Genomic DNA, 26,998 nt, shown 5'->3' on the forward strand with positions numbered 1-26,998 from the left:
GTTTAAGTTGGTATTTTAAAAACAAAAACCATCTAGAAGCTAGACCCATTCATTCTTTGTTTGTTCTGAAGTGTGCCATGCATATTACCTTAGAAGGGCTTTTGGTCTTGAATAGTCTATATGAACACAGAACAGTCTTTAAAATTAAATAAATAAACCTCTTGATTTAAGGAAGAAGAATGACCTGCAATTGCTTTAAAAAATAATGCAGATGTTAACAAAAGTTTGATTAACCATAGTAAATGTCATTTGGATAGAACTACTGCTTCTGCCTGAATTCCTTGACTCTGTGACCAAGTTGACAGTGGAGTTCCCTAGACTGATGGTTTTGGGGGACTTCAACCTGCTCTTTCTGACTCAGAGTCAGAAGCACCTCAAAGGTCCAGGGCTGCCTTAGCTATGATGGACCTAATTCATCTTATTGGACCCAATTCACAGCAGAGGCTAAATGCTAAATCTGTGTTTTGTACTGATTAAAAGGTAAAGGTTCCCTTTGCACATATGTGCTAGTCTTTCCCGACCCTAGGGGGCAGTACTCATATCCATTTCAAAGCTGAAGAGCCAGTGCTATCTGAAGATGTCTCTGTGGTCATGTGGCCAGCATGACTAAACACCAAAGGTGCACGGAACGTGTTACCTTCCCACCAAAGGCGGTCCCTATTTTTCTACTTGCATTTTTTACATGCTTTCAAACTGCTAGGTTGGCAGAAGCTGGGACAAATAATGGGAGCCCACTCCGTTTCGCGGCACTAGGAATTCGAACCGCTGAACTGCCAACCTTTCGATCGACAAGCTCAGTGTCTTAGCCACTGAGCCACCGCATCCCTACTTTTTATACTGGTTAGTGGCAATGTAATCTCGGGTTGAATTTATTTTTATTAATTAAATTTATATGACACTCATCTCACTGTCCAAAGCGAGCTGGGCAGAATGTTGACATCAGTCCCTTGTCATGATCATTCTCTCCTGGCTCTAGAACAATTGCACATTACTTTCTGTATGTATGTGTGCGTGTATGCACAGGTACGTGGGGAAATTGGATTACATTGCAATATCTTTGGCCAGATTAGTCATTTGCATTCTTGGTTTGCTTTTCTGATTTGGCAAAGGGGAAAATGTCTCACTGTAACAATCCTTTCTACTTCAAGATCCAGATGGGAATAAGATATCAACTCCTTGCATAAATGTAATATCTCTGGCAACCGCATTGAGTGTAATAGTTCTATGGCTGTCAGAATTTGCAAGTAGATAGGAAGTGAGATCATTGATTAAAGACAGAAGCAGCTCCCTATAGGCAGTTAGTTAATAATAACTTCATATGCCACTTTTCTCCTAACCCAAGATGATGGCTCACAGGAGCATTCCTTTATTGCTGATTAAGTAGCATTATGAAAATACTGACTTCGCTGTGTTAACTAAATGCCTTGGTATTTAAAGCTTAGAATGTCAAATAGTTGAACCAATCCCCTTTAACATATCATATAGACTTTTGGTAATCACATTCTACTTGAAATGATCATAGAAATCACAAGGTTTTCTTCCTTTTTTCCCCATTTTACGAAGTGATAGGTAGCCAAAATTGCAGTTTAATTATTGTCATCCTCATTGTAGTTAAAGGACTGTCAACTTTTGTACTATAGCCTCTTTTATTTTTTAGGGATTATTATTATTATTATTATTATTATTATTATTATTATTATTATTATTACTAATTAAATTTATATACCGCCCTACTCCTGAAGGACTCAGGGCGGTGAACAGCCAAAAGATAAAATGCACATAGTACAAACGTTAAAAAAACCATTTAACGTTTTTTTAAATACTTTGGCCCAAAACAAATTTAAAACACCCCAATTTATAAGACAAATTTAAAAAGCAATTTAAAAGGGAAGTTAGGCCAGGCCAGCCTGCTGGAATAAAAATGTTTTGAGGGCACGGCGGAAAGTGCGCAGATCCGGGATCCTCCATATCTCCGGGGGGAGCTCGTTCCAGATGGCAGGTGCCCACACAGAGAAGGCTCTCCTCCTGGGAGCCGCCAGTCGACATTGTTTGACTGTATAATGTACTATGAAAAATTTTTCTTGAGATAAAGTATGAGTAGAAAGGTCTTGTAAGTATTCCCTTTTTTCTCCAAAGCAAGGATTTCAAAGCTCCTTTTTCTACACACTTAACCTTTATATTTAAAACAAATATAGAGGGGGAGAAAGGAAATAGGTCTTAGACTGTTTTTTCATTGCATTTGTGTAAAAGAACTCAAGATCGTATTCACTGCTTCTAATTTATTCTCGCAACAAACTCATGAAATAGGCTGATATACTAAATGGACCATAGCCGGTCAGTAAGCTTCATAACTCTGAAAATTTGAATAGGGGGACCTTCTCAGTCCTTAATCCATACCTCTGAAATGGGTGGGTTGCATGCAGTCTTTGTTTTTTTAAAAAAATATAATCTAAAAAAGCTCCCGATGCCAAAATAAGAAGTAGAAGAGTTTAAATTGTGAATTTTTAACTTTAAATTTTTAATATTGTATGCCACCTGGAGTCACTCTGTATTGGGTGGCTATATAAATTAGATAGATTAGGTAGGTAGGTAGGTAGGTAGGTTGGTTTGATGAGTTTCTAGGCTATGATCAGAATGGTACATTGAACTAGCCTGACTTCATCCACACTCCATGACTTGGTCATTTGGTTATTTATAAGAAAACCGATAACAGCAACCAATAACAAAACAAATTGCTATTGTTCCAAAAAGTAGCAACTTTGAGGTCCTACTTCCTACTGTTATATACCAAATTTTAATTTTAGCTGAGAATAAAGTGTATTTCAACTAAAAGAGAAAGTCTTTTTTTTTATTGAAAAAGTTTTCAAATACAAGTTTTTCCCCCCTCCCCCTCCCTAACCCCCCCTCACCCCCCTCACCCCTGTGACTTCTTCATAACAAAAAACCTAATTCGTAACAGATTACTTACTCCCTCCTCTAAATACTGACCTTTACTTACTAGAGATATTATTAATATTATAACATCCCCTTTTAACCATACATTTCAAAAAAGAAAAAAAAAAAAGAAAAAGAGAAAGAGAAAAGATTCTACTATGACATTATATGATGACTTCTAATTTAACATATTTTTATAACCCCCAATTTAACAATAATCTGCCCTTTTTCTCCTCTTTCAAACTTTTATCTATATATTATTTTACAACATTTCAAAACCACCTTCCGCTTTAAAAATATATAGTAAATCCTGCTTTAACATTTAATCTTTTGTGTATATTAATATAACATTTTAAAGCGGCCTGCCCCATAAATCCTAATTTAACATTTATTCAACTCTGTCCATTTCCTCCACTCCCCTAAATATATCACTTAAACATCCCTTTTCTTAAACTAATCAGTCTGTAAACTAGCTTATTCACCCACTTTCCTGCAAAATTGCCATACACAACAATTCTTGATATCTTTGAATCACTACCCACTCTGCTTAAATATATATATATATATATATATATATATATATATATATATATATATATATATATATATATATATATATATATATATATATATATATACGTATATATTCCAATATATCTAAATAGAAAAGAAAAGACAATGACTTTAAGTTTATAGTCCATATAATATCTTCTTTGAAGTCTTTCCGCTGGATTATTAAGACCATCATCCATAATAGGGTAACATAGCTTCCTAATGCAACAGTTTGTTCAAAATCTTCAATCATATCTGCCCCCATCAGTAGTAAATATCCTCATATATATATAAAAGTAAAAGCAACCACCCGAGTGACATTATAGTTATATTCCATATAGTTGTAATTGTGGCTTTCATCAGGATTATTGATTCCCATCATCCTAGTGGGTAACAACCAGATCTTCTGCATGCCCCAACGTAACTCTCTTGCCTTGTAACTCAAGATAGTTATAATATATTTATCGGTACAAAAAAAAAAAAAAATCCAAAGTAGATGATTCAAATCCAACAGTTTAAGGCTCTTTTCACATCCCAAAATTACGGCAATGCAGAGGTCTGTCACTGTCCTCAGGATAATATTAACCAATACTTCGCCTCCACTATCTTTTCACATATTCATACATTTTTTAAAGTCACTGGCTTCACTGTTGCTTGGTTTAGAAATTTCTATTTTTGTACGACCTATTTCTTTTTTTCTTTTCTTTTTGTGGGTTTAATTTCCATCCTGGTTTCCTTTCTACAGATTGTATATCAACTAATCGGTTTTCATTCTGCTTTATAGGTTGATCTTGTTGGTTTTGTTTTTGTATCTCGTGTTTCTTTTTTGCCCCTTGTATATCATCTGGTTGGTATCCATACTTGTCTTTGACTTGATAAGTCATCACGTTAGAATCAGATGGCACTTCTCTCAAATTTGTAAATAATCCGGCTGGGGTATCCAAAAAATCCAAAGGCAATTTATCTGGTATAGTCTCTGTAATTCGATATTTTCCCTTTATTTCCAACTCCTTCTGCTTATCCTGTATTGTGCCTAAAGATGTTAAATTCATTTTCAAAATGTTTTGATAAAATTCTTCCGCTCTTTCAACAGTATTTAACTGGTATCTTTCTCCTTGATATCTCAATATAATACCAACTGGGACGTCCCACCTAAATGGAATATTTCTTTTTTTTAACTCAGTCACCAAAAAACCAAATTTCTTCCTTTCCGTTAATATCTTAGGTGGGAGTTCTTTGTAAATCCAAATCTTTCTTCCATACAATTGCAAATTAGAATTGAAGGAATTTTGCACAATGTTATTCCTAATTTCTTTATCTGTAAAATAAATCACCACATCTCTAGGCAATTGCCTTTGCTTTGCAATCCAGGAGTTTATTCTGTAAACTCTGTCAATCCTACAAAACACTTCCTCAGGTTGAACCTTTAAAATCCCAGCTAGAATTTCAGAAGATATTTTCCTTAAATCATCTCTGTTATTTTCCTGCAAACCTCTCAGTCTTATCGCATATTCAGTGAAATTATATTGTACCATTAAAACCTCTCTTTCAATCCTCTGTTGCAAATTTTCTACATTGCCAGTCTTTTGATCAGCCTCCATTTTAGGTTTTTCTTCTGAGCTATTATCTTGAATATTTATCAAATCATTTTCAATTTTTTGAATTCTATTGTCCAAATTATCTTGAGTTTCTTCCATTTTAGACTCTAGTAACTTAGTATTTGCATCCAACTGTATCATAAATTCTGAAAAGCCATTAGCCATTTTTAAAATTTTTCGCTCCAAAAAATCAAACTTAGATTTCACCAATTCTTTAATTTCCTGCTTAAATTTTTCAAGGTGCTGATTCACAATCTCATCCCTTCATACAATCTCCTCTAAGAGAAATTCTATTATATTAAAATCAGGTTTCTGAGACTGGAGACTTAAAACTTGTTCCTTTAGCTTGTTAGTGGGGGAATCCCCCCCCCACTACTTGTTTATCTGACTTTATAAGTCTCAGTGCCATGTTTCCGCCCAGGCAAGCTTTGTAAAAAAAAAAAAAAAAAAGACTTCTTTCCAACCAGAAGCAATATCCGATCCCCAGGAAAAAAAGAGAGAGAAAAAGAACACGGGAGCGAAGTTTTGTCTACAATTGTAGCCAGTGGTATTTATTCCGCTACATTGTAATAATAGAGAACGGAAGGACTTTCCCTTTCAGCCTCTTCTCAAGCCTCGGCAGACACCATTTTAAAAGTCCTTTTTTTTTTCCTCTTTCCTTTCCCTTTTTCTCTTGAATAGTTTTTATAAAATAAGTAAAATACTTGCGATTCTGTATCACAGGTCCAGCTCACATTTTCTTTAATCAATCTGTTAAATTCGCAGGCTTGCTCTTGTCGCCTGGCTCTGCATATAGCAGAGGTCTCCCAAAGCCCGGAGCAGCGGCTGGGGATATGGGGAAGCTCATCCGCTCCGTCCCAAAAGAAAAAGAAAAGCTTTTGGGACTATGCAGAGAGTTCTACCCACCCCAGCCGGCTCTATCTCCGTTTCCTCATGGAAACAGAGTTTTTTCGAGCCGCCATTCCGTTGTGAAGGCGGCTCTCACAGGCAGTGGAAGCTGACGATCCCAAAGGAACATCTGGTGGTGGCCAGCAGCAAACCGGAAGTCCGAGAAAGTCTTAAATTAGGAGAAAAAAGCATTAATTCACTTCTTGGTCATTCATGCATTTGTCAAAGCAAAGCAGCATAATTAACTATTAGCTCATTAATCCTAGAAAGAAATGTCTATTACTTCTCAATATTGCCTAATAGTAAAAGGGCACATAGTCTATATGCAAAGGAAACTCAGAACAATGTGTACATCTTTAGGGGTAAGGTTGAGACTAATCACTTTTTTAGGGTATATGAATCTAAAGCATTAGTTCACATCAGAAAATCTAGTTGATTTGATTAGATGTTTCAAATTATATTGCAGCAATTGAGTTTGAAAGGTCCCTTTGATTCAGGTATTTGAATCAAAGTTTTGCACAGGCCTAACTTTCTGAAATTCTGATAATCTATTTTCCAGGTTAGGAAGATTCCAGTCACGATAAGGCAGCTTCTTATATTTGTGTGCATAAATTACTAGAATAAAAAACTGTAGAGCTGTAATGGTGTGTGGGAATGACCTTGAGAGGCAGAAGAAAGTGCTACAGACTGCACAATTATTATGTAAAAAATACCTCAGTCCAGAGAAGGAGAGACTGCACATGGAAAGTGTTTCAGAAGGAAGGAACCTTCCTTAGTTTTCCAGACCCTAAAAGGAAAGGAGGAGAGAAACATTTTCACTCACTCTTGCAACATTCTGTTAAGGTAATCTTAAAATAAAAGTTGTATTGATTGCTGTGCTTCTTGTGTGAACTACCTCAAAGGCTTAACAGGTCATGAAACCTTTAAATATGACAACTCTTTCTGGCTTGTTCTTAACCTAGTCCTGTGACATTGGTACAGTTTAAACTCTTCCTAATCTTAATGCGTATAATCAGTCATTGAGAATCAGATAACGTACGGGTTTAATTTATGATGGTTGTTGCACGATCACCCAAAATGTTTAGACTGGATTTGGTATTTTTATCCACCAACTGATTCCTTCCCAAGGACGTGAGATAGATGCCTTCTAACATTTTTGGAAGGTTCCAAGTTTTTTGGGGCAAGGGGGGTTAGCTATTTTTCAAGATTTAGTTTTATCTTCTTTGAATAAATCTATATTGGAATATTGAGTTACTAAATCTCCTCTCCTGGCCCTTTATCCTCTTAAAGATGTGTTGCACTGAAATAGCTTGCTGGAAGATTAAGAAATACTGCTAGCCAATATGGTAACTCTGAAATTATATCATTTCCTCAGACTTCTACGGTTTCAGAACTTTCTTATATTCCTTTTCCACACTGCTGTAACCATTTTATCAGCTCTTATACTTGTTCAGCAACCTACCTGTCAGCTACACATGATTTACTGTTGTGAAAGAGTAAATTCACCAAAATATGCTTTAAGAAAAATAAGTACTTTCCATTTGAAAGTATACTGAGCACCTGCTGCTCATGGCTCATAGTTGTTTAGAAAAATATGTGATCCCTGAAGAACATCAATGTACATCTATTTTCTGGTTGAAGCACTCCACTTTCAAAGCTACAGTGTTTTTTCCCTTGAATGAACTTCCTTCTTCATACTTCTTTCTTTGCAGCTGCTGAGAGGGAAAAATGGCTCTTTATTGAAATGTGCAAGTTTCCCCCACCCCCATTGAACCAAGGCAATTAAAAAAAAAAAATCAGTTGGTGTTGAACTCTAAATTTGAATTAACCAATTCAACTGATTAACTGGAAGGATCTATGATATATATATATATATATGTATATCGTACATACATAAAACCACAAACTAGACAGACATATTTACATGCGCACATTTGTGTCTGTATTCTGTATATTGGTGTTCTGTGTATCTTGTCTTTAGGATAACTTGTCAGATTTAAGGCTTATTTAAAATGAAAGAAAGCCAAAGCAATTTTCTTTATTCCGTTTCGGTCTCCTAAGGCCTCTTTCCCCCCGGTGAGCTCGTAGCAACAGGGGGGTTTAGGAGAATTCAGCTCTCTGCAAATTAATGTCTCACATCATGAAAATTCAGGACTCCCCTTCCCCCTCACCTTGAAAAGTAATACAGTGAGTGTGAGTATTATTTCTTGCCAGCGGGTGGAAGATGAATGATTTTGTCACAGTTTTCCTGCTTGATGAGCAGTGTCCTGAGGGTCAGGCTTAAGTCTGTGTCACTATGCTACTCATTACTCTTGAGCTAAATAAGGGCTGATTGGATCTAAATTGCCTAGCACATGGGCCGCAGATGAGCTCAGTGAGTAGAGGATGCCTACTATTCAGACTGGGAGTAACCCCGGTGTGCAAATATGCTGCATTCGAACACACCGTGGGAGAACTGAGGAGAACGGGAGGCTACTCACTGCTGCCAGCAAAAGAAATCGAAATGTAAAAAAAGGGGGGGGGATTCTTTGATGCTGCAGTGTTTAGAATTTGAAATGTAGGAAGTGACAGGTTGATGGTACTTATTAGCTTTGGTCGGATTAGAGAACAGTCATCTGGCTTGTATAATGATAGAAGCAATCTCTAACTCTCGTGGCTGCAGCTGCTGACAGGATTGATGCTACGTCCTACCATTTGCTTTAATGGTGCTGATGGGAGTGGCCTGAGAACATTGGTCGTGATTGGCAGTTATTCATGGTTTCAGTATTCCAAAATTGGGGATGGGAAAGAGAAAAATGATTTTTTTTTCTTTAATTAAAAAAAAAACTAAATTGGGAGATACATGAAATAACTGCACATAGGCCTCAACTTCGACCACAATTGAGCCCAGAATTTAAGTTGCTAAGTGAGACATTTGTTAGGTGAATTTTGCCCCATTTTATGGCTTTTCTTGCCTCGGTTGTTAAGTGAATCATTGCAGTTGTTCAATTAGTAACATAGTTGTTAAGTGAATCCGACTTTCCCATTGACTTTGCTTGTCAGCAGGCCTCAAAAGGTGATCACATGACCCTGGGCCACTGCAACTGTCATAAATATGAACCAGTTGCCAAGCATCTGAGTGTAAATCACGTGACCAAGAGGATGCTGCAATGGTCATAAGTGTGAAAAATGGTCATTAGTCACTTTTTTCACTGTCGTTGTAACTTTGGTCACTAAATGAAGTCAGTGTGTAGGATGAAATAGCATATATGATGGGTTAAGATACTCTTGTCATAGATTTATTTAAAAGTTCAGCTTATTTTCTTTTCTTTTAGGAGGGGATCTTATTTCATCCTCTCAAGTATGCATTTGGCAGTTCTGAAACTACAATATCAGTGAATTCGTTTGCATCAAATTCCTCAGAATAAATACTTTGAGGTCCTCCAAAACTGGAACTAAGCAGTCAGAAAAATATAATTTTTCTTCTTCCTCATTCTCTCATGAATTCTTTGGCACAAATCTTTTGCATTTTAGACCCTTTTCCTGAAATCTCATTTGGATTTTTTTTTTTTTTAAATGCTTCTCATGCTGATTGGGTCCCTTAAAAAAAAATCTGCACATAGACATAGGGCTTGTTTTTGTATAAATATTGGTTATTTCCTGAATTATTCTTTATATATATTGTAGCGTATAACAACCTCCTTTGTGCTTTACAGTTGGACTGAGCTGCAATTCTATCATTCCCAAACAGAATGGGAATTGAGGTTCATCCTCTCTGGAGGGTATCAGGTTGGGTAAAAATGGGATCAAAGGCATTTAAGCAACAAGTTATGAACTATATGGAAATGAATTAATAAGTGGCCTTGGAGGAAGACAAGCAGCTGGGAATTGGGAAATTGAGTTGCTGTGAAAGCTAAGGAATAAGCAACAAATGCAGAATTACAGGTACTGATCCTGAAACGTGGGTTCGCTTGAAGCTTAGCCTAGAACTTTAACTTGGAACAGGCTGTTTGTCTCAAAACATTTAACTTTTTTCTATAACACCTAAGCAAACCATTTTGTATCTGCACCTGCACATTTTTTCTCTTTTCTTTTTCTAGTTGCAGTGCCTTGTCATTCATTTTTTTAAAGAGTTTTTATTAATTTATAATATAACCTACAAAGAAAATACAAAAGAAAATAGTAGAGAAAGTAGGAAAAGGAAAAGAAAAGGGAGAAAGAAAAAAAAGGCATTGACTTCCAACTCCCTTTGATCAGTGGTGAAATGCTACCGGTTCACACCGGTTCAGGCGAACCGGTAGTGATAAAAACTATAGATTCGGGCAAACTGGTAGTAAAAAAAAAACTACCAGTTCTTCTGACAATCAGCTATGTCGCACAATTTAAAATAGCTAGAAAGCAGGAAATCTTCTAGTGAATCTAAACCACGCAGCACATCCCCTCCTCACTGTTCTACTTACCTTCCCAAGCCTTTTGGCGCGTACTGTGCATGCGTGGCCAGCAAAACGATGGCAAACTGGTTCAGATTTCACCACTGCCTTTGATGCATTAGAATAATGCATTAACATCAAAACTCAATCTGCCTTATCATTCAGTTGTTTTTCCTTTCTTTTCTCTGTGCAGCCACCTCTTCCTCTTAACTAATCTCTTTTTCTTTTTTTGCTATTCCAAAAAGAGGGAAAATGTGTATACGTGTGTTTGTGGTGGATCCTTGTACATTTTTGTGTGAGAGAATGGTATATGCAAGAAATCAACTGGTATATGCAGACGAGCATCAATTACCTTTGTAAACAGATTATCGTATAGACAATTGACTTTAGTCAATAATTTAATTAGTATCAATTTATGATTTCCCTAACCCTCTTTTTGAAGTGTGACTTCCTGCAGGGGTTTATTGTGCTGGTAGTTTGGATTTCTAGATTTGAGTTCAATTGACAATCCTAATTTAAGGAAAATTGATATTGTGCAGCTTTTGTGTGCATGCCGACATGTGTATTAAACATTTCTCTCAAGTCTTCCTTAGAGGGGATGGTCATCATTAATTTCTTATCATCATCTTTTCAGGTAAGTATGATAATACTTTGTGCTTCTTCTCTGCTTTTTTTCTTCTCTTCATCTTCCCAGGGGGTAATTTTGTACAGGTAGTTCTTGACTTACAACCACAATTGAACCCAAAATTTCTGTTGCTAAGTAAGACATTTGTTAAATTACCATATTTTCCAGAGTAGAAGACGCACGTCCCCCCCAAAAAAAAGTGGGTGAAAATTTCAATGTGTCTTATAGACCGAATATGGGCTTGTTTTTGGCCTCCCAAACCCTCCATGCCTCCTGTTTTCGCCCTCACAGCCCCCCAGAAGCCCTCTGCAGTGCTCCGCATGGCCCGTTTTCGTCAAAAATGGGCTCATTTTTGGCCTCCGGAACCCTCTGCACATCCCATTTTTGCCTTCCCCAGCCCCCAGAAACACGCTGCAGTGCTCCACATGGCTCGTTTTTGGCCTTCCAAACCCTCTGCATCCTGTTTTAGCCCTCCCCAGCCCCCAGAAGCACTCTGCAGACCAAAAACGGGCACTTTTTTGGTGAAAATTGGATGCATGGAGGGTTCGGAAAGCCAAAAATGCATCTGTTTTTGGTGAAAATGGGTGCGTTTTGGCAAAAACGGGACATGCTGACGGTTTGGGAGGCCTACAAAGTGCTTCTGGGGGCCAAGGAGGGCAGAAACGGGACGCACGGAGGCCAAATATTATTTTTTTTTCTTGTTTTCCTCCCGTAAATCTAGGTGTGTCTTGTAGTCCAGGGCATCTTATAGTCTGAAAAATACAGTAGTTTTATGACCTTTCTTGTCACAGTTTTTATTGAATCATTGCAGTTGTTAAGTTAGTAACACGGTTGTTAAGTGAATCTGGCTTCCCCATTGCCTTTCTTGTCAGAAGATGATGCCAGGACACTGAAACGATCATAGATATGAGTCAGTTGCTAAGCATTTGAATTTTGATCATGTGACTATGGGGATGCTGCAATGGTCATATATGTGAAAAATGGTCATTAGTCACTTTTTTTCAGTACCATTGTAACTTCAAATGGTCACTAAACAAACTGTTATAAGTCAAGGACTACCTGTATTTCAATCAGTGGGGACCACATAATCAATTAAATGTAGGACCTCTCAGTGCAAATCCTATGTTATATGGGTAATGAAAACTTTATGAGTTAATAGAGCTTATGTTTATATCAGTTCTTGCTTACAATGCAAGTAATGTAAAATTAATCTACTGTACCTTTCTTGACATTGTATGAAGGAAATATTGAAGTCTAGAATTTGGGCTAGTAACTGTACTTGATTGTAGCATGCAGTGTCCAAGTAATCTTTATGTTGAATTCCAAGAATGTGTGACAAATAAATGAATCTGCAAAAAATTCAGATGTTTAGATCAAAACAAGTAGATCAGGTCAGATTTGGAATTTATGAAAAATTCATGAATACAGAAATGGAGCCAGTGTTACTACAGAAATAAATTCCGTGGTTCTGTGGACTGATGCTCAGCAAATCAGTTGTTTATAAAGAAATTTGACTTTTTTAATTTTTAAATAAGTATATGTCTGTACTTATAATCCTTCGCTTAATAAAAATATATCCTGTTTTTGACCCCAAAAAGGTCACTAAAGCAAGTTTATAATCCAAACACAACCAAATATGTATGTAAAAAAGAAAATCTAATGAAGACACAAATAAAAACCGAAAAGAATAAAAAATTGACCATCAGAAGGAAGAAAAAAATTCAATAACTCCTTCCATATTTCCCCTATAGAGAAGAAGAGTTTCACTGTTTGGAAGTGGATGATAGTTAAGCAAAGGGCCAGATCATTTTTTTCAGTATTGCTCACTTCATTAGCAAAACTCAGTATTTCTTTCTTTTCCCTTAAAAGAAATAAAATCTTCCTCAACTTTGTTTTAGCTTTTAAAATTCCCTTTTTATCTGTTTATATAAGCATTTTTTTTTCCATATCTCTGCTTTAGGAACATGGCAGTTTAGAAAATGCAGTTGACAGAATGCTCATTGTTATCTTTTCAATTCCACATGGGTGGAAGGCTGCATTTCATTTAATTAGAGTTCATTACAAAAGAGCGCCTTTTTCCTGTTGTATTGCTGTACCATACTGAACCTCTGGAATTTTTAATGAGTCCAGCCACCTTTTAGAAGGTCAGAAGATTGAGTGATTGGTACTGCTTTAATAAAACTTTTTTTCTCTCCCCTAAACAAGAACTGTTCTGGAAAGTCCTTAGTAGCTCCATCTCCATGTAAATGAACACTGTAAATTGTGCAGTGAGAATGAGGGTGGAAAGGAATTAAAATAATTCCAATAAATGGTTTAATTTATGCCTCAGCAGTTAAGCATGCTCCTGGTTAACAGAAATACCCTTCGGCTACACAGGATTTTGGAGGGTTGGAGGGCACTCATTTGCACATAAATAGCCATTAACTGATAAATTCCCAAAGGTCTCCTGTTGCATGCTAGTGGTTTTGACCTACTTAGCTAGCTTAAATTTGTTTTACAGAATTATTATAATTCTATCCTTGGCACTTAAACTTTGTGATTAATGCATGCCTCACAATACAATTAAACTATAATTACACAGATTTACAGTTTGCTATCATGGTGTTATTGTTATTACAAAAGAGCTGGGTTTGGCAAATATTAGAAGAATTAGGGTTCTGATACCCATCGCTTTGCAGTTATTAAGTGATTATGTTAAATGGGACTCCTTTACTTCCAAAGGAGAAGTGGGCAAGAGGTGAAACATTAACATATCAGACAGCTTTAAAGTGATAGTGCAGGAGCTATAAAGTAATTTCTGTCACATAGCTAAATTGAATTGGATGTTACTGTGTCTCTTCAAACCAGAGAGAGAAAGACACAGTGTTGAATTTTGTGACTTCAGATCATTCTATAAAGGAGTTTAAATGTAGACATTAGGTTGGCAGGGATGATTATTTTGAGCCATGTTGTAGTGAAGCTTTTAGAGTTGCCTGTGGAAGCACCTGCCAATCCTCAGTTGAATCCTGTGGTGGACCTATTCAAACAAGAACCCTGATCCACTCACTGCTAAATCAGATTGAAGAACAATCTGAATTCTTCTGACTGCATTCAGCCCAAATATACTAGAGGGGTAGATTAAGATTAATGAGAAGGGCATGTTTGCTATAGCTGTCTACAGTGGGTCAGTGGCAATTTGCAGCATCTGTAATATACATCTGACCTCACCTCTCTGCCCTTTAATATGTGTCTGGTCTACATGGCTGCTTTGTGACAGCACATGGAAATTGATATAGACATGAAGTAGCATTTGCCTCTTACTCTTTTGAGTATCGTGCCACATACTTGGATTTTTCAGCATAACTATGATTATAATTCCACCAGCAAGATTCTTCACTTTTGATTTGTATGACTTATTGCCTGCATTTGTGGGGGGAAATGTTAAGAAGAAAAAAACTGCTTTATTGTTATTGAAATGATTTTGTGCTTTATCTGCGATTGTTAGATTAGGATCTTCAGATCTCTTACTAAGCATGAAAGCACATATAATGGTGGCATCAACCATCCATTCATTTGCATATGTGTTAGAGGACAGAAAAGATGAGAGTAGCTACAACTGTGGGAATACTGATAACCATTCAGCTACGTGGAAAATATGGAGAAATTTTAGTGCCCGTTTTTAAAAATAGAGCCAAGTTAATGTGATATGAACCAGCTATTATGATTTTCTTGGCAACCGTACATACGTGATTTGTCTTTTTTTTTTTTTTCAACTTTCAAGTCTAGATTACAACTTTCAGATTTTCTGGTAATCTGCCAAATTTCTAACCAGGTCTGATACCTCTTGGTTTATTAAAAATATGTCAAAGCCAACTAGATGCAGCCACCAGCTGTGGTCTAGAGTAGCGATTTCCAAGTTTTCCAGCTTGGTGGCCTGGCCTGTGTGTGTGTGTGTGTCAGCAGGAGGTGCAGGCATGCACGCTCTCCATTCATGCAAATGAAGGGAGGGGAAAGAGAGAGATCTCAAAAATACTGTAGTATGTACCAATAGTCCTTGCGTTACAATGGCAATTGGGACCAGTATTGCCATTACTAAGCATTGTAGTTGTAAAGTGCAGTGTCAAATGACTGCATTGCTTAACAACAGCAATCCAAGCAGTCCTAGTTGCCATTGTAAACCCAAGACATGCAGGTCATTAAGCAGGGGAAGGAGAGCACGTGTATGTGCAAATGGAGGGAGGCCGAGGGAGGCACTATGTGTGCAAAGGGAAGCTATGGAAAGGAGAATCCAGTGTGCTGCAGGGGAAAACCAGGGGACAATTTGCCAGTGTTATGTGGCTTTACTTGGCACCTTCCCCACTGAGTTTGTTTGTAGAAAACTGGCAGCAAAGTTCACAAATGGTGACCAGGTGACCACAGGACACTTGCCAAGTGCCTAAATTGCAATTTTGTGATGAAGACAACGACTAGAATGGGCGGAACTTTGAGTATCAGTTGCAAACTTTGAGGATCGGTCTTATCACTTGTTCAGCACTGTTGCACCTTCGAAGAGTTTCTGAATGAGTGGTCAGTAAGCGAGATCTATCTGTAAATTAATGGTTCATCCTGAACCACAACCAAAAATAAAAAGTGCTGACTGAAAGAGGAAACGGTCACCATGTAAGATCAAGTTTCCAGAACTACCCAGTAATAAGTTGCCCTCCCATAAGTAGAAAATAGCCTGCGATAATAAGAGTACTAATAAATTCCGCAATCCATTGATTTCTTTGGCTCAGTTCAAGCTGTATGCAAACTTTTACAAAGCGAGAGGGGAATTTATGAAACATTTGTCACATCCAGCCAGCAGTGCTGCTGTTAATACATCTGCTTGCTTGGTGGTTTTCCTTGATCCTGTGGATCAAGGACAGGAGGATCAGCTCGGGTCTAAATGAGATTACAGCTAGTTCGACAGTTTATCTGGTCTAATGCCAACTAGTGTGGCTTTGCGCATCCTAAGGGGTTTACAACAGAAACTGTTTATTGGGTATCATCAGTTTACTCAACACAAGCAGGCTAATCCTCCTCAGTCTCAGCATGTTGCAAAATTGTGTGTGAGTCCAAACCAAAAGCAAGTATAGCCAGAGGCTTGAGAGCCCATTGTCTTGCTTCGTATTGATTTCCCCATCCTTTCTTTCAGATTCATTCAAAGTCAGTAAAAATAAAACCAATAAACAACCCTATCGCGAGCAAAAGGTTAATCTGACCTAAAAATCTGACAAAAGCATCCATTAACCCTAAAAAAAAGATGGTAGCTTTTCTTAGCAATTCCAAGTTTTCTTTGCAATTGCTCTTACCCCAAATTCCAGGAAGAATATATATACATATATACATATATATATAATAATAATAATAATTTTATTTCTATACCGCCCTTCTCCCGAAGGACTCAGGGCGGTGTACAGCCAATTTAAAAACACAAGACACAACAATGATTAAAATTTAAAATAATTAAATAGATTTGGCCGGTTTAAAACCCCAAAAATTTAAAATACCCCAATTTAAAATCATTATGTTGATAGCCCGGCCTGGCGGAACAACAGAGTCTTCAATGCGCAACGAAACACCCGGAGGTCGGAGATCTTACGTATTTCCGGGGGCAGTTCATTCCACAGGGCTGGGGCTCCCACAGAGAAGGCCCTCCCCCTGGGTGTCGCCAGCCGACATAACTTGGCCAATGGCACCCTGAGGAGACCCTCTCTGTGGGAGCGGACTGGCCGGTGGGAGGCTACTGGTGGCAGAAGTCGGTCTCAAAGGTACCCAGGTCCTATGCCATGGAGCACTTTAAAGGTGGTAACCAGCACCTTGAATCGCACCCGGAAGACCACTGGGAGCCAGTGCAGCTCGCGCAGGAGGAGTGTCACACGGGCACAACGAGTTGCGCCCATAACCACCCTCGCGGCCGCATTCTGGACCAGTTGGAGCCTCCGAGTGCTCTTCAAGGGGAGCCCCATGTAGAGAGCATTGCAGTAGTCCAGGTGGGAAGTGACGAGGGCATGAGTGACCGTATTTAACGAGTCCCGATCTAGAAAGGGACGCAAGTGGCGAATCAGGCGAACCTGATAAAATGCCCTCCCGGCCACAGCCATCAAGTGCTCTTCTAAAGACAGCTGTGAGTCCAGGAAGACCCCAAGTTGCGAGCCTTCTCCGTGGGGGCCAACGACTCGCCCCCAATAGTCAGTGATGGCACCAACTGACTATATCGGGATGTCGGAAACCACAGCCACTCGGTCTTGGATGGGTTGAGCCTGAGTCTGTTCCTCCCCATCCAGATCTGTACAGCCTCCAGGCACCGGGATATCACTTCAAAGGCATCATTGGAGTGGTCCGGGGTGCAGATGTACAGCTGGGTGTCATCAGCGTACTGGTGGTACTTCACCCCGAAACCACGGATGATCTCATCCAGCGGCTTCACATAAATGTTGAACAGAAGGGGCGAGAGGACCGACCCTTGTGGCACCCCACATACAAGGGGCCTCAGGGTCGACTTCTGCCCCCCTGCCAACACTGACTGCGACCGGTTGGAGAGGAAGGAGGAGAACCACCGCAACACGGTGCCTCCCACCCCTAACTCTTCCAGCCGGTGCAGCATGATACCATGGTCGATGGTATCAAAAGCCGCTGAGAGGTCTAATAGGACCAGGACAGAATAAACTTTGTTCAGAATAAAAATGTAGCATTTATCCAATATCTTCTGTCCTATTGAACAGTCCTCTAAAGAAGCATTTGGTAATAAACGTATATTGGCAGAGATTGCTGAATTTCTTCTGTCATACAAATGGGGCAAATCAAAATGTTTTTGTTTCTGGGAGACATTTCACTTACATATAGTTTCCCCGCCACCCCAAAGACAGGTCCCTAAATTGCCACAGTTTTCCCACAGATTAAGCCTTCAGCTATATTGTAACTCACAGGACCTCCATGTATAAAATCTGTGGAGTTCTTGGCATTCTCTGAGTTTGGTTGTTTGCATGCAAATGTTTCATTATCTGACCAGATTGCATCATTAGTGCTAGTCAGTGTGACTTCACTATTCATCTCTGAGTTGCTTCTGTTCAAATGTGCAAAATCTGTTTATTTTATAAAAGAAGTTGTATCATCTTAAAATATCTAGATTGCAGCAAAAAGAAAACTAATAATTCCCAGTCATATTGATGGCAAAAACTTTCTCCTGTTTAAGTGATTTAAAAGACACAAAATTCTGCCGGTTCAGTTACATTTCTTACAATTAAGATTATTTTCTGTAGTTAATTTGGATTGTTGGGAAGTGTCAGAGTGTTAAACCCAGAAGTGTTTTAAGTGATAGACAAGCTGACAAGTTTTAGAGTAACGATGATGTGGAAATACATTCATGTTTATATACTTTTAAAAATTTAAATTAGTCTAACATTTTAGATTCTACAAATATTATGCCATTTTAAAGTATATTTCCAGAGTAAATTATATACTGCTTAAACCTGTAATGTCTCTTTCATACATCTCTACTGAATACGTATCCTCTTAACTGCATGGTGAATGTGTTGTGACAAGCTGATAATATTTTTTTACATGGTATTTTAAGTTTTCTTATGCCAAGAATTTGCAAGAGGCTATATCAGTTAGTTGGCAAAGATACGTCACAATAATGCTTTTTTAATTTTCTGATCTCTGTTGGTTAGCTGAAGAGCATAATACTTATATATGTGAGTAGCAATTATAAGTTTCATCCTTTTCATTGTGAAAAACACGCAGATGACAACAAAAGTAACCATTTGTGAATAAGATCCAAAGGGTTACATGTACATTTGATGCCTGCATTAACATGTATGTATGTTTGGGTGTTTTAAGGGGCACATTCCTTAAGGTTCTCACTAAAAGGTAAAATGTTCTTTGCTTTGATTCCTGATGATACTACAGTAGTATTTAAAATAGTACAGAGATAATTCACCCGTGTCTTCTTTTGACTTCCCATTCAAATTGAAGAGGCCTTGGGCCTCTTCCATTAAAGTAATACCTAGGTCTGATTTTGCAGTACAGCTTGATTCTGTCCCTGAAGAAGTTTTTGCAGCTTCTGATACCCCTTGAAAAACCATTCCTAAAGATGGGCCAATAATTCAAAAATGCATTTTATATGATGCTGTTATGCAAAAAAAGTGCTTATGCAAATATTTATACGTATGCAGCTACCTAATGGTTAATTCTTTGCAATTTTTTCCACAGGGAAATAATATGCCATGTTTTAACAAAAATTAATAATTAATATCTCTATATATTTCTATCTATCTATCTATCCATCTATCCTATCCTATCCTATCCTATCCTATCCTATCCTATCCTATCCTATCCTATCCTATCCTATCCTATCCTATCCATCCATCCATCCATCCATCCATCCATCCATCCATCCATCCATCTATCTATCTATCTATCTATCTATCTATCTATCTATCTATCTACATCCATGACATCCATGTTACACAATTCTAAAGAGTATAAAATTTAGTCAATAGGTACATTCTGAGTTTCTTATATATTTGCTAGGAGCTTAATCGATTCTCTCCTCCCCCCCCCAAAAAAAAAGTTTAATTCAGTTAAACTGAAATTTAGGTTTTTTTTAAATCCATCATTAGATTTAGGGCTGATTTTCAATTTCAAGTACCTAAACAGCTACTGAATATAGGCCCCAAAGTGAGAGAAAAATAACCCAGAAAACAGATATTATATTGTGTGTCTCTATTTATTATTCCCTTATACATTTCAGATGGTTTCTTTATCAAGGAGGAGTCCATAATGTTAAATGTCAACCATGAGTCGTGTTTCTTTGACTGATGCAGACATGCAATGCAGCATCTGTTTTCTGTGTTTTTTTCCTTGTGATTTTCATCACGTTTTTCTTCCTTGCGGCTGCAATTTATAATTTTATTACAAAGTCTTCTGTTTCAGGCAGATTAATGCAGTTGCCACAGATGGATAGGGCAAGAAATATATACATTGAACAATCCAAAGTGAGGGAGGAGAATTAAGATAGAATGGAGTTTCCACAGGCTTTTTGCCTGGGTGCTTCCCCAGATTATTATGGACTGTGTAGACCTAAACACTGCTAGATAATGAATATAACACCAAGCAAATTATTACAACAGTTGTTGGTCCCATACAAAATAAAGTCAGCATAATACCATGTTTCTCCGAAAATAAGACCCTGTCTTATATTTTTTTGAACCCCAAAATAAGAGCTTGGCCTTATTTTCGGGGAGGTCTTATTATTTTGGGCCACATGGAGGAAACCAGAGGAAATGGTGGGGACTGGCTGCTCATGTTTAAATATTTTTGGGGAGGGCTTATTTTCGGGGGGGCTTATTTTAGCGCATGCGCTCAAAAGCCCGATTTGGCTTATTATCAGGGGATGTCTTATTTCCGGGGAAACAGAATAACAGTGGAAAGAAACACCGTTAGGATAAAATTCACAAATATGCAAGTCCTTTTCTGCTTTCAGTCTGGTTGTCAGCTACTACCAAAAGGAGTTTGAAGACAACTGCCTTTCCTTGTAGTTTGCCACTGAATCATACCTTGTCTTTCTTTGATTTTACACTGCTGTTTGTAGAATTTAATAAAGCAAATGTAATAATGCTGCTAGTACCTTAATCTACAATCTCAATTTAGCTGACCATGAGATAAATAGGAGTAGGAATGATAGTGCATTTCTACGGATTGTTTTTAATAAGCATGTTATTTAGTTGATCGTCCAAGAGCAGCAATGCCTCGCTTTCTAGTCTGCCAGACAAATTTATTAATGCTTCCTGCCCCTCCTCCAACTGATTCCCTGCAGACAAATCTCTATTGAGCCTTTAGAAAGTCACAACTTCCAAATTAGATTAAGTACTAGGAATTGCACTAGCAGAATCAAAGAAAATTGAATGTGTTATTGAATTCATGCCACATTGTCTCTGTAAAGGACTGACTTTAGATATAACAGTAACTTTAGGCCTTAGTTTGCTATGAGCAGTTGCTGCTATGTACTTGAAAAGGGTTAATCTTTGTTTGTTTGTTTTTTCATTTATCTCTACTGAGGCTGCAAAAAGAGGAAAAAAAACTTCAGTGATAAATGCTTTTGAGGGGGAAAAAATATTCATAGATTTCTGTGTCTGACCCAGTTTCTGTACATCGTGCATAGAAAATTAACAAATCATGAAAGATTTGGCATTGGAGTGTAAGCATACTTACTTGTCATTTGATAAATACATTCATTTTAGAACTGCCTGTTTCCCATTTGGGCCTGACATATTAAGAGGTGCATAATTAATGGATGACATAAATAATTAACATTAACTTTACGGTGCTTAATATGCCATCATTTATCCATCAAATTGCTTGTATGCATAAATGTCCTTCCGTCAAGTTTTGAATTACGAAAGGTGATTTCTAAATCCTTAAGTTTGTGTGTTGCACAATAATCATCCTCATGCATCTTAAAAAAAAATTCAATTACTCTTCCTCCCAGGCCAATAGACTTTATGGTCACATCACCTTTATTTCTTCTTAGAGCAGCACATGAGCAGTTAAACCAGGGACTTCGGTTAGGCAATCCAGGCCCCAATGCACAGCCTTCATCAGTGGCGAAAGAGCACCACCTTGCTGTTGCCAAAGCTCTCTGGAGAAATTTCTTTCCTTACTTGAAGGGCCAGAGGATGGTGAAGACTCCCCCTCCTCAGCTTGCCGATACAGCTGCAGGTTTGTACTCCCAACTTGACCTCGTCTTTCTTGTGACCGTGATGCATTCTTCCTGTTTCTAAGTAACTTGTTACTGGATATAGTAGAATTTACCTGCACATTGTAAGATTCCTGTAGGCAGCCTTTTGATGCATGCATACACCTCAGTGGGAAAAGAGAGAGGGGGACTCATATTTTCCTCTTAGTAGAGGGCTCACTTTATTCATAGGGTCCCTCGGATCTATAAATCGAGTGGCACTTTTTTTTTTGTTAGATGTTCATTCTATTTGAAATGTGTAGTTGTGATCTTAAGCAACGTTAATGGTTGATACGTCACCATATTCAATACCATGCATATTTTCCGTGCTTAAGTGAGTTTGTTCAGAGTCTCTTGCCACTACAAATTCCCTTCCCTCGGGTTTCTCTAAGATTATGATAATCTTCACTGTTCTGTAAATATATCAGGTAAGATTTCAAATACATTGTGTGACTTTTTTTAAAAATAATAATAATAATAATAATAACACCCGATATTCTGGAATCTTATAATGTAAGAATGCCGCTCAAAATTCTAGCAGATGGAACAACATCTTGCAACAAAACTATAAAAATGGTGATCCTTGACTTCACTGGAGTTGTGCCCACCCGATCCGATTCCTTTGTATTTTAATATAGTACTATTTCTTCCATGATATTCCTGTATACTAACTCTGTATATTTCAACTCAGTGCAAGAAGGCTTGCATTTAGTTATAATACCTCACCGAATCCATTTCAGTATTATTTGTAAAAGATAGATTTGAATTTAAATGTATTTTCCTCAATATGAATTAAGAACCGAACATATGCATTCTTAAAATCCTAATCGTTAATGGAAAAAGACCTTGCATTTCAGCAGCTTTGCAATAGTTAAGATATAATAACGGCGGAATAAAATGCAATTTCCTTGGCATGTAATGGCATATGGATGCAACACTAAAGCAGTGGCTCTAGTACCTTCTTATAGTCCATTCTAGTTTTCCTTGCATAGTTGCTTAAAAAAGTTTTTTTAAAAAAAGAACTATATAATTGATCGTCACTAACATTGAGAATATAGCAATGTTTGTGTTAAAATGCTAAAGAACAGTTAAAGTATAAGTTTCTTAATACATATTCAGTGAATGAATAAATGACAGAGCACAGTTAAGTTTTAACTCATTTTGATTGAGGAATTAGTGCCAATATCATTTTCCTTTCTACCCAAATGTCCGCAAAGATAAAAATTAACTCGGATTATAAATACAGTGGGTTGATCTATGATAGAGAGCAAGGCCGACTGATGAAGCTAATTTGACAACATTTGGCATAATCCGTGTCGCTTTATGATTCCTGTTTCAAGTTTCTTTCATTTGTAATAATAGAATTTCCTGGAAATAGAAAGCAGCTGGTGGAAACAGATTTTAAGATACAAACAGCAAGCAGGAAAAGCATATGTCTTGAAGCTCTGCTCAAGATTTCAAAGTATTTATATTCACTGGGGAAGGGGAAGGAATCTTAGTATTAAAAAAAAAACAGTGGTGTGCAAAGCATAGAAGTTTGTTCTTCTTTGCTTTTCTAACATATAGCCACTTCATTTTTTAAAAACAGGTTTGACTTTGTTAGCCTTGGATTTACCCAGCACATGTACCTCAGATCTCCAGCCTCAGCCAATTATATCTATGATGCAGTTGTTTGGATGGGATGATATGGTTTGCCCTCAGCTGGTATCAAGGTATCTAACTCACCTGATACAAAACAGGTAAGCCATACAACATCTTGGTTAAATAAAAGCAGGTGTTGGCATAACTTTGGTTTACTTCTTCTATTGCAGTAACATGTAGGGTTTTTTTTTTACTGTAGATTTTTCTGAAAGCCGGGTTGAAAATCTATTTTCTAGATTTTTTTCAGTTATACAAATAACAATGCCAATATTATCCTTCCAATACACTAAATAATCCAATTTCAAAAGCCATATTGTCATGCTTTTGTCAAGTCTGACTGAATTCTTCTCAGTCTGCTAGGAAACAGATGTATGGTAGGGAAAGAGGAATGTCAGGAAAAAAGAGGGTTGTCAGAAGATAGAATAATGAAGAAGAAAGGGAATGGATGTGTGGTGGAGAGTAAGGACACTAAATTGCATTTGCAAACAGAGATTATCATTTTTCTTCTCTCAATAGTTCAGGAGAACCAACTCCAATACATTATATTAATGTTCCTGAAAACATTGATGTTGTATTATATTTACATTGATTTTCCTAACTCCCTGGCCTATAAAAGCTGCATGGAACTTTCGAGCTGTTCTGCTAGCTGTACACTGAAGGACTATTAGAAAACTGGGAATAAGTGAGATCCTAGATCACTGATGGCTAACCTTTTCCGGACCAAATGCCTGAACCCCCAAAATGCAATGTGTGTGCACCCACGTGCCCCACCCCCCATGCATGCGCATATGCCCCCTGTACATGCCATACCCCCCACACATGCGCACAGCCCCTCTGCACATGCTCCCCCGCACATGCACACGTGGCCCCAGCATGCGCCCCACCTCACATGCACGCATGGGCCCCCCGCACGGGCCCCTCCCCACTTGCAGTAGAGACCCGATGACCAGTTGGCTGGAGGGAGGTGCGTCCGCATGCACGGCAGAGTTGAACTGGGGTGACAGCTCACGTGCCCACAGAGAGGGCACTACGTGCCACCTGTGGCACGCCTGCCATAGCTTCGCCATCACGGTCCTAGATTTTGCTACAGTTTGCATTGTGCAAACTAGGTTAAGGGTTTTGTTCTGCCCTGGTTTGGGAGAAGTCATGGTATTCTGTGCCATAGTGCATACGGGGCATTTCTTAGAGGCAGGAGTTCTTGGAATCATTTACAGATTTTTTAAAAATGATATAAATCAAGGAGAAGGAATGACTTTTCTACTTACCTAATTTGTTTTTCTTTATTGGCTTTCTTTTCTATATAGTGCACTGGCTGAAGCTCTTACTGGCATGGGTCATTCATCCTACCAATCCTTGTTTGTTCAGTCATGGTTTCGATGCATTTTACAGACGTTTATCAATCAGCCTCCCGAGACCTTGATCAGAACAGATGCTGAGCAAACTACCAGTATGTGCATTGGTTTATATGTGATCAGCAGCAATAGAAACTTAGTCTTTTCAACTATATGCACAATGTTAGTTTACTACTACCATCACTACTGTGACTTTTTTGCCTTATTATTCTTCCAGTTTATGTTTGCCTGCTTGGGTAATTGATTAGTTGCTTATTTTTTAATTTAAATTAAAGCAAGTATGTTCATTTGAAAACAAAAACAAAATTTCCCAAACATTGATGAATAATGTAATTAATTGGAAATCATAGGTTAAATCTGATCATTTATTTCAAAACATTTTAACTCGTGTGAGGGGGCATTTTGCTGTATGACAATTGAAAGTCTGTATTTATAGATATTAATACTAGTGATTTGTTTTATTATATTTTCAAGCAAAGGGCAAGACACTTGTGAAACTGGACTAAAAGATAGATGAATTAGTGATCAGATCATGTATTTTAGATTTTGATCAGAGGTGGTATTCAGCAGATTCTGACCGGTTCTGGAGAACCTGTAGTGGAAATTTTGAGTAGTTCAGAGAACTGGTAAATACCATCTCTGACTGGCCCCGCCCCCATCTATTCTCTGCCTCCCGAGTCCCAGTTTATCGGGAGGAAATGGGGATTTTGCAGTAACCTTCCCCTGGAGTGGGGAGGGAATGGAAATTTTACAGCATCCTTCCCCTGCCATGCCCACCAAGCCATGCCCACAGAACCAGTAGTAAAAAAATTTAAATCCCACCACTGATTTTGATCTTTGATGATCTCACCTGAATTGGAGTTAACCTTATGAGCTTGGTTGACTTGAGTAGTGGATAAAATGTAGAAATGTAATGGGCTTAGGTTTGTCTTTTTTTAATGTTTATTAAAGTATACAGATGTTTGCAAGGGGAAATAACAAAGATGGGAAGAGAGAGGTTAAAAGCAAAGGTCATAGCATGATTTCCAAGAAATATCTATGCTTTTTTTAAAAAAAAAAAAAAACCTTCTTTTTTACAGTCTTTCAAATCTGAACTTGGTATAGTGATATTAGTCTAGAACAAGGGTGTCAAACTCGATTTAATTGAGGGCCGCATCAGAGTTCTGTTTGACCTTGGGGGGCATGGCCAGGGTAGGCATGACCAGTTTAACATCACTCGTGTCAGGGGCACCTGTGGTGGCCCGGGCAGGGCTGGGGGCATCCAGTTTTGTTAGTAGTTTGTTTTGCTAGCATCTGTCAAGCAAAAACGGAGCTGGGGGGGGTTGGGGAGGGCACACAGTTCTCCAGGCCAGGGGAAAGGGCTACTGCACGTTTCACTGCTCCGTTTTCACTGGCAGAGGCACTATGGACCAGTCCCTCACTGTTTCCAGGGTGGCCCCAAGGGCCAGATCTAAGCACCCCATGGGCCGGATCCGGCCCACGAGCCTTGAGTTTGACACCCCTGATCTAGAATAATAAGATTCAGATTTAAATTTACCCTCTTCCATCGGAGCTCACTAAGAGACTTGACCAATTACACTCTCAACTCAACCTACCTTATAAGTTTTTTTGCAGTTGTTCAGAAGTGCTGGGTTTATTGCTTTGTGCTCCTTGAGGAAACACAATATATAAATCCAACTCACAAATACTGGTGTTGGAGTACAATTCATATCTTCCCTTGTAGAAGTTGTAGTTCACCATACCTGAGGAACTGTCTAAGGATGTATACTTGATGGGAAAAGTCCAATGCTAAGTCACATCGAATTCTTGTGTTGTGTTGATAAATAGATAAGGCTTATATGGAACAAGTGACTGAACTTACAAGATTGATATTCAAACTGCCAGAAGTAATAACTATCTTCTCAAAGGCTCACTTTGATGAGTCAGTCTACAAACAAGATCCTAAGGAGGCTGTTTTCCGGTTCATTGAGGTACGGTGTTTATTATAAATAGCAGTTTTGGAGGAATAGAATTAGAAAATACCCTATCCTATCTTAATAGGATAGATGTGTCGCAATATCAAGAATTGCTCCTATGTTTTTCTCCTATGTTTTCTTAGGCTGTTGGAAAAAACTACAGTGAGCTTCAGCAACTGCCTGAAAAATCAGCCATGGTGACAAAGGCATTGGTATATCTTGGTGACATATTAAAATATGTAAAACCCTATTTAGTAAAGAAAGGGCCTGCAGAAGGACTTCATCTCACCTACAAGATAATAGGTA

At 38.1% G+C, this 26,998-nt stretch overlaps 1 protein-coding gene across 1 annotated transcript in view; it reads left to right on the forward strand.

Moving 5' to 3' along the window:
• The window catches only part of MMS22L (MMS22 like, DNA repair protein), an 81,350-nt gene that overhangs the window by 34,601 nt on the left and 19,751 nt on the right, over positions 1 to 26,998 (forward strand). Inside the window, exons 14-18 of the mRNA XM_070953819.1 lie at positions 21,541 to 21,728; positions 23,333 to 23,483; positions 24,690 to 24,832; positions 26,565 to 26,707; positions 26,836 to 26,995. Of these exons, the coding sequence (XP_070809920.1) occupies positions 21,541 to 21,728; positions 23,333 to 23,483; positions 24,690 to 24,832; positions 26,565 to 26,707; positions 26,836 to 26,995 (785 nt within the window). The remainder of the gene's footprint in view (positions 1 to 21,540; positions 21,729 to 23,332; positions 23,484 to 24,689; positions 24,833 to 26,564; positions 26,708 to 26,835; positions 26,996 to 26,998) is intronic.

The sequence above is a fragment of the Pituophis catenifer genome, unplaced genomic scaffold (genome assembly GCF_029215685.1).
Source record: "Pituophis catenifer annectens isolate HBS135680 unplaced genomic scaffold, rPitCat1.0.hap2 SCAF_1, whole genome shotgun sequence".
NCBI classification, from domain to species: Eukaryota; Metazoa; Chordata; class Lepidosauria; order Squamata; family Colubridae; genus Pituophis; species Pituophis catenifer.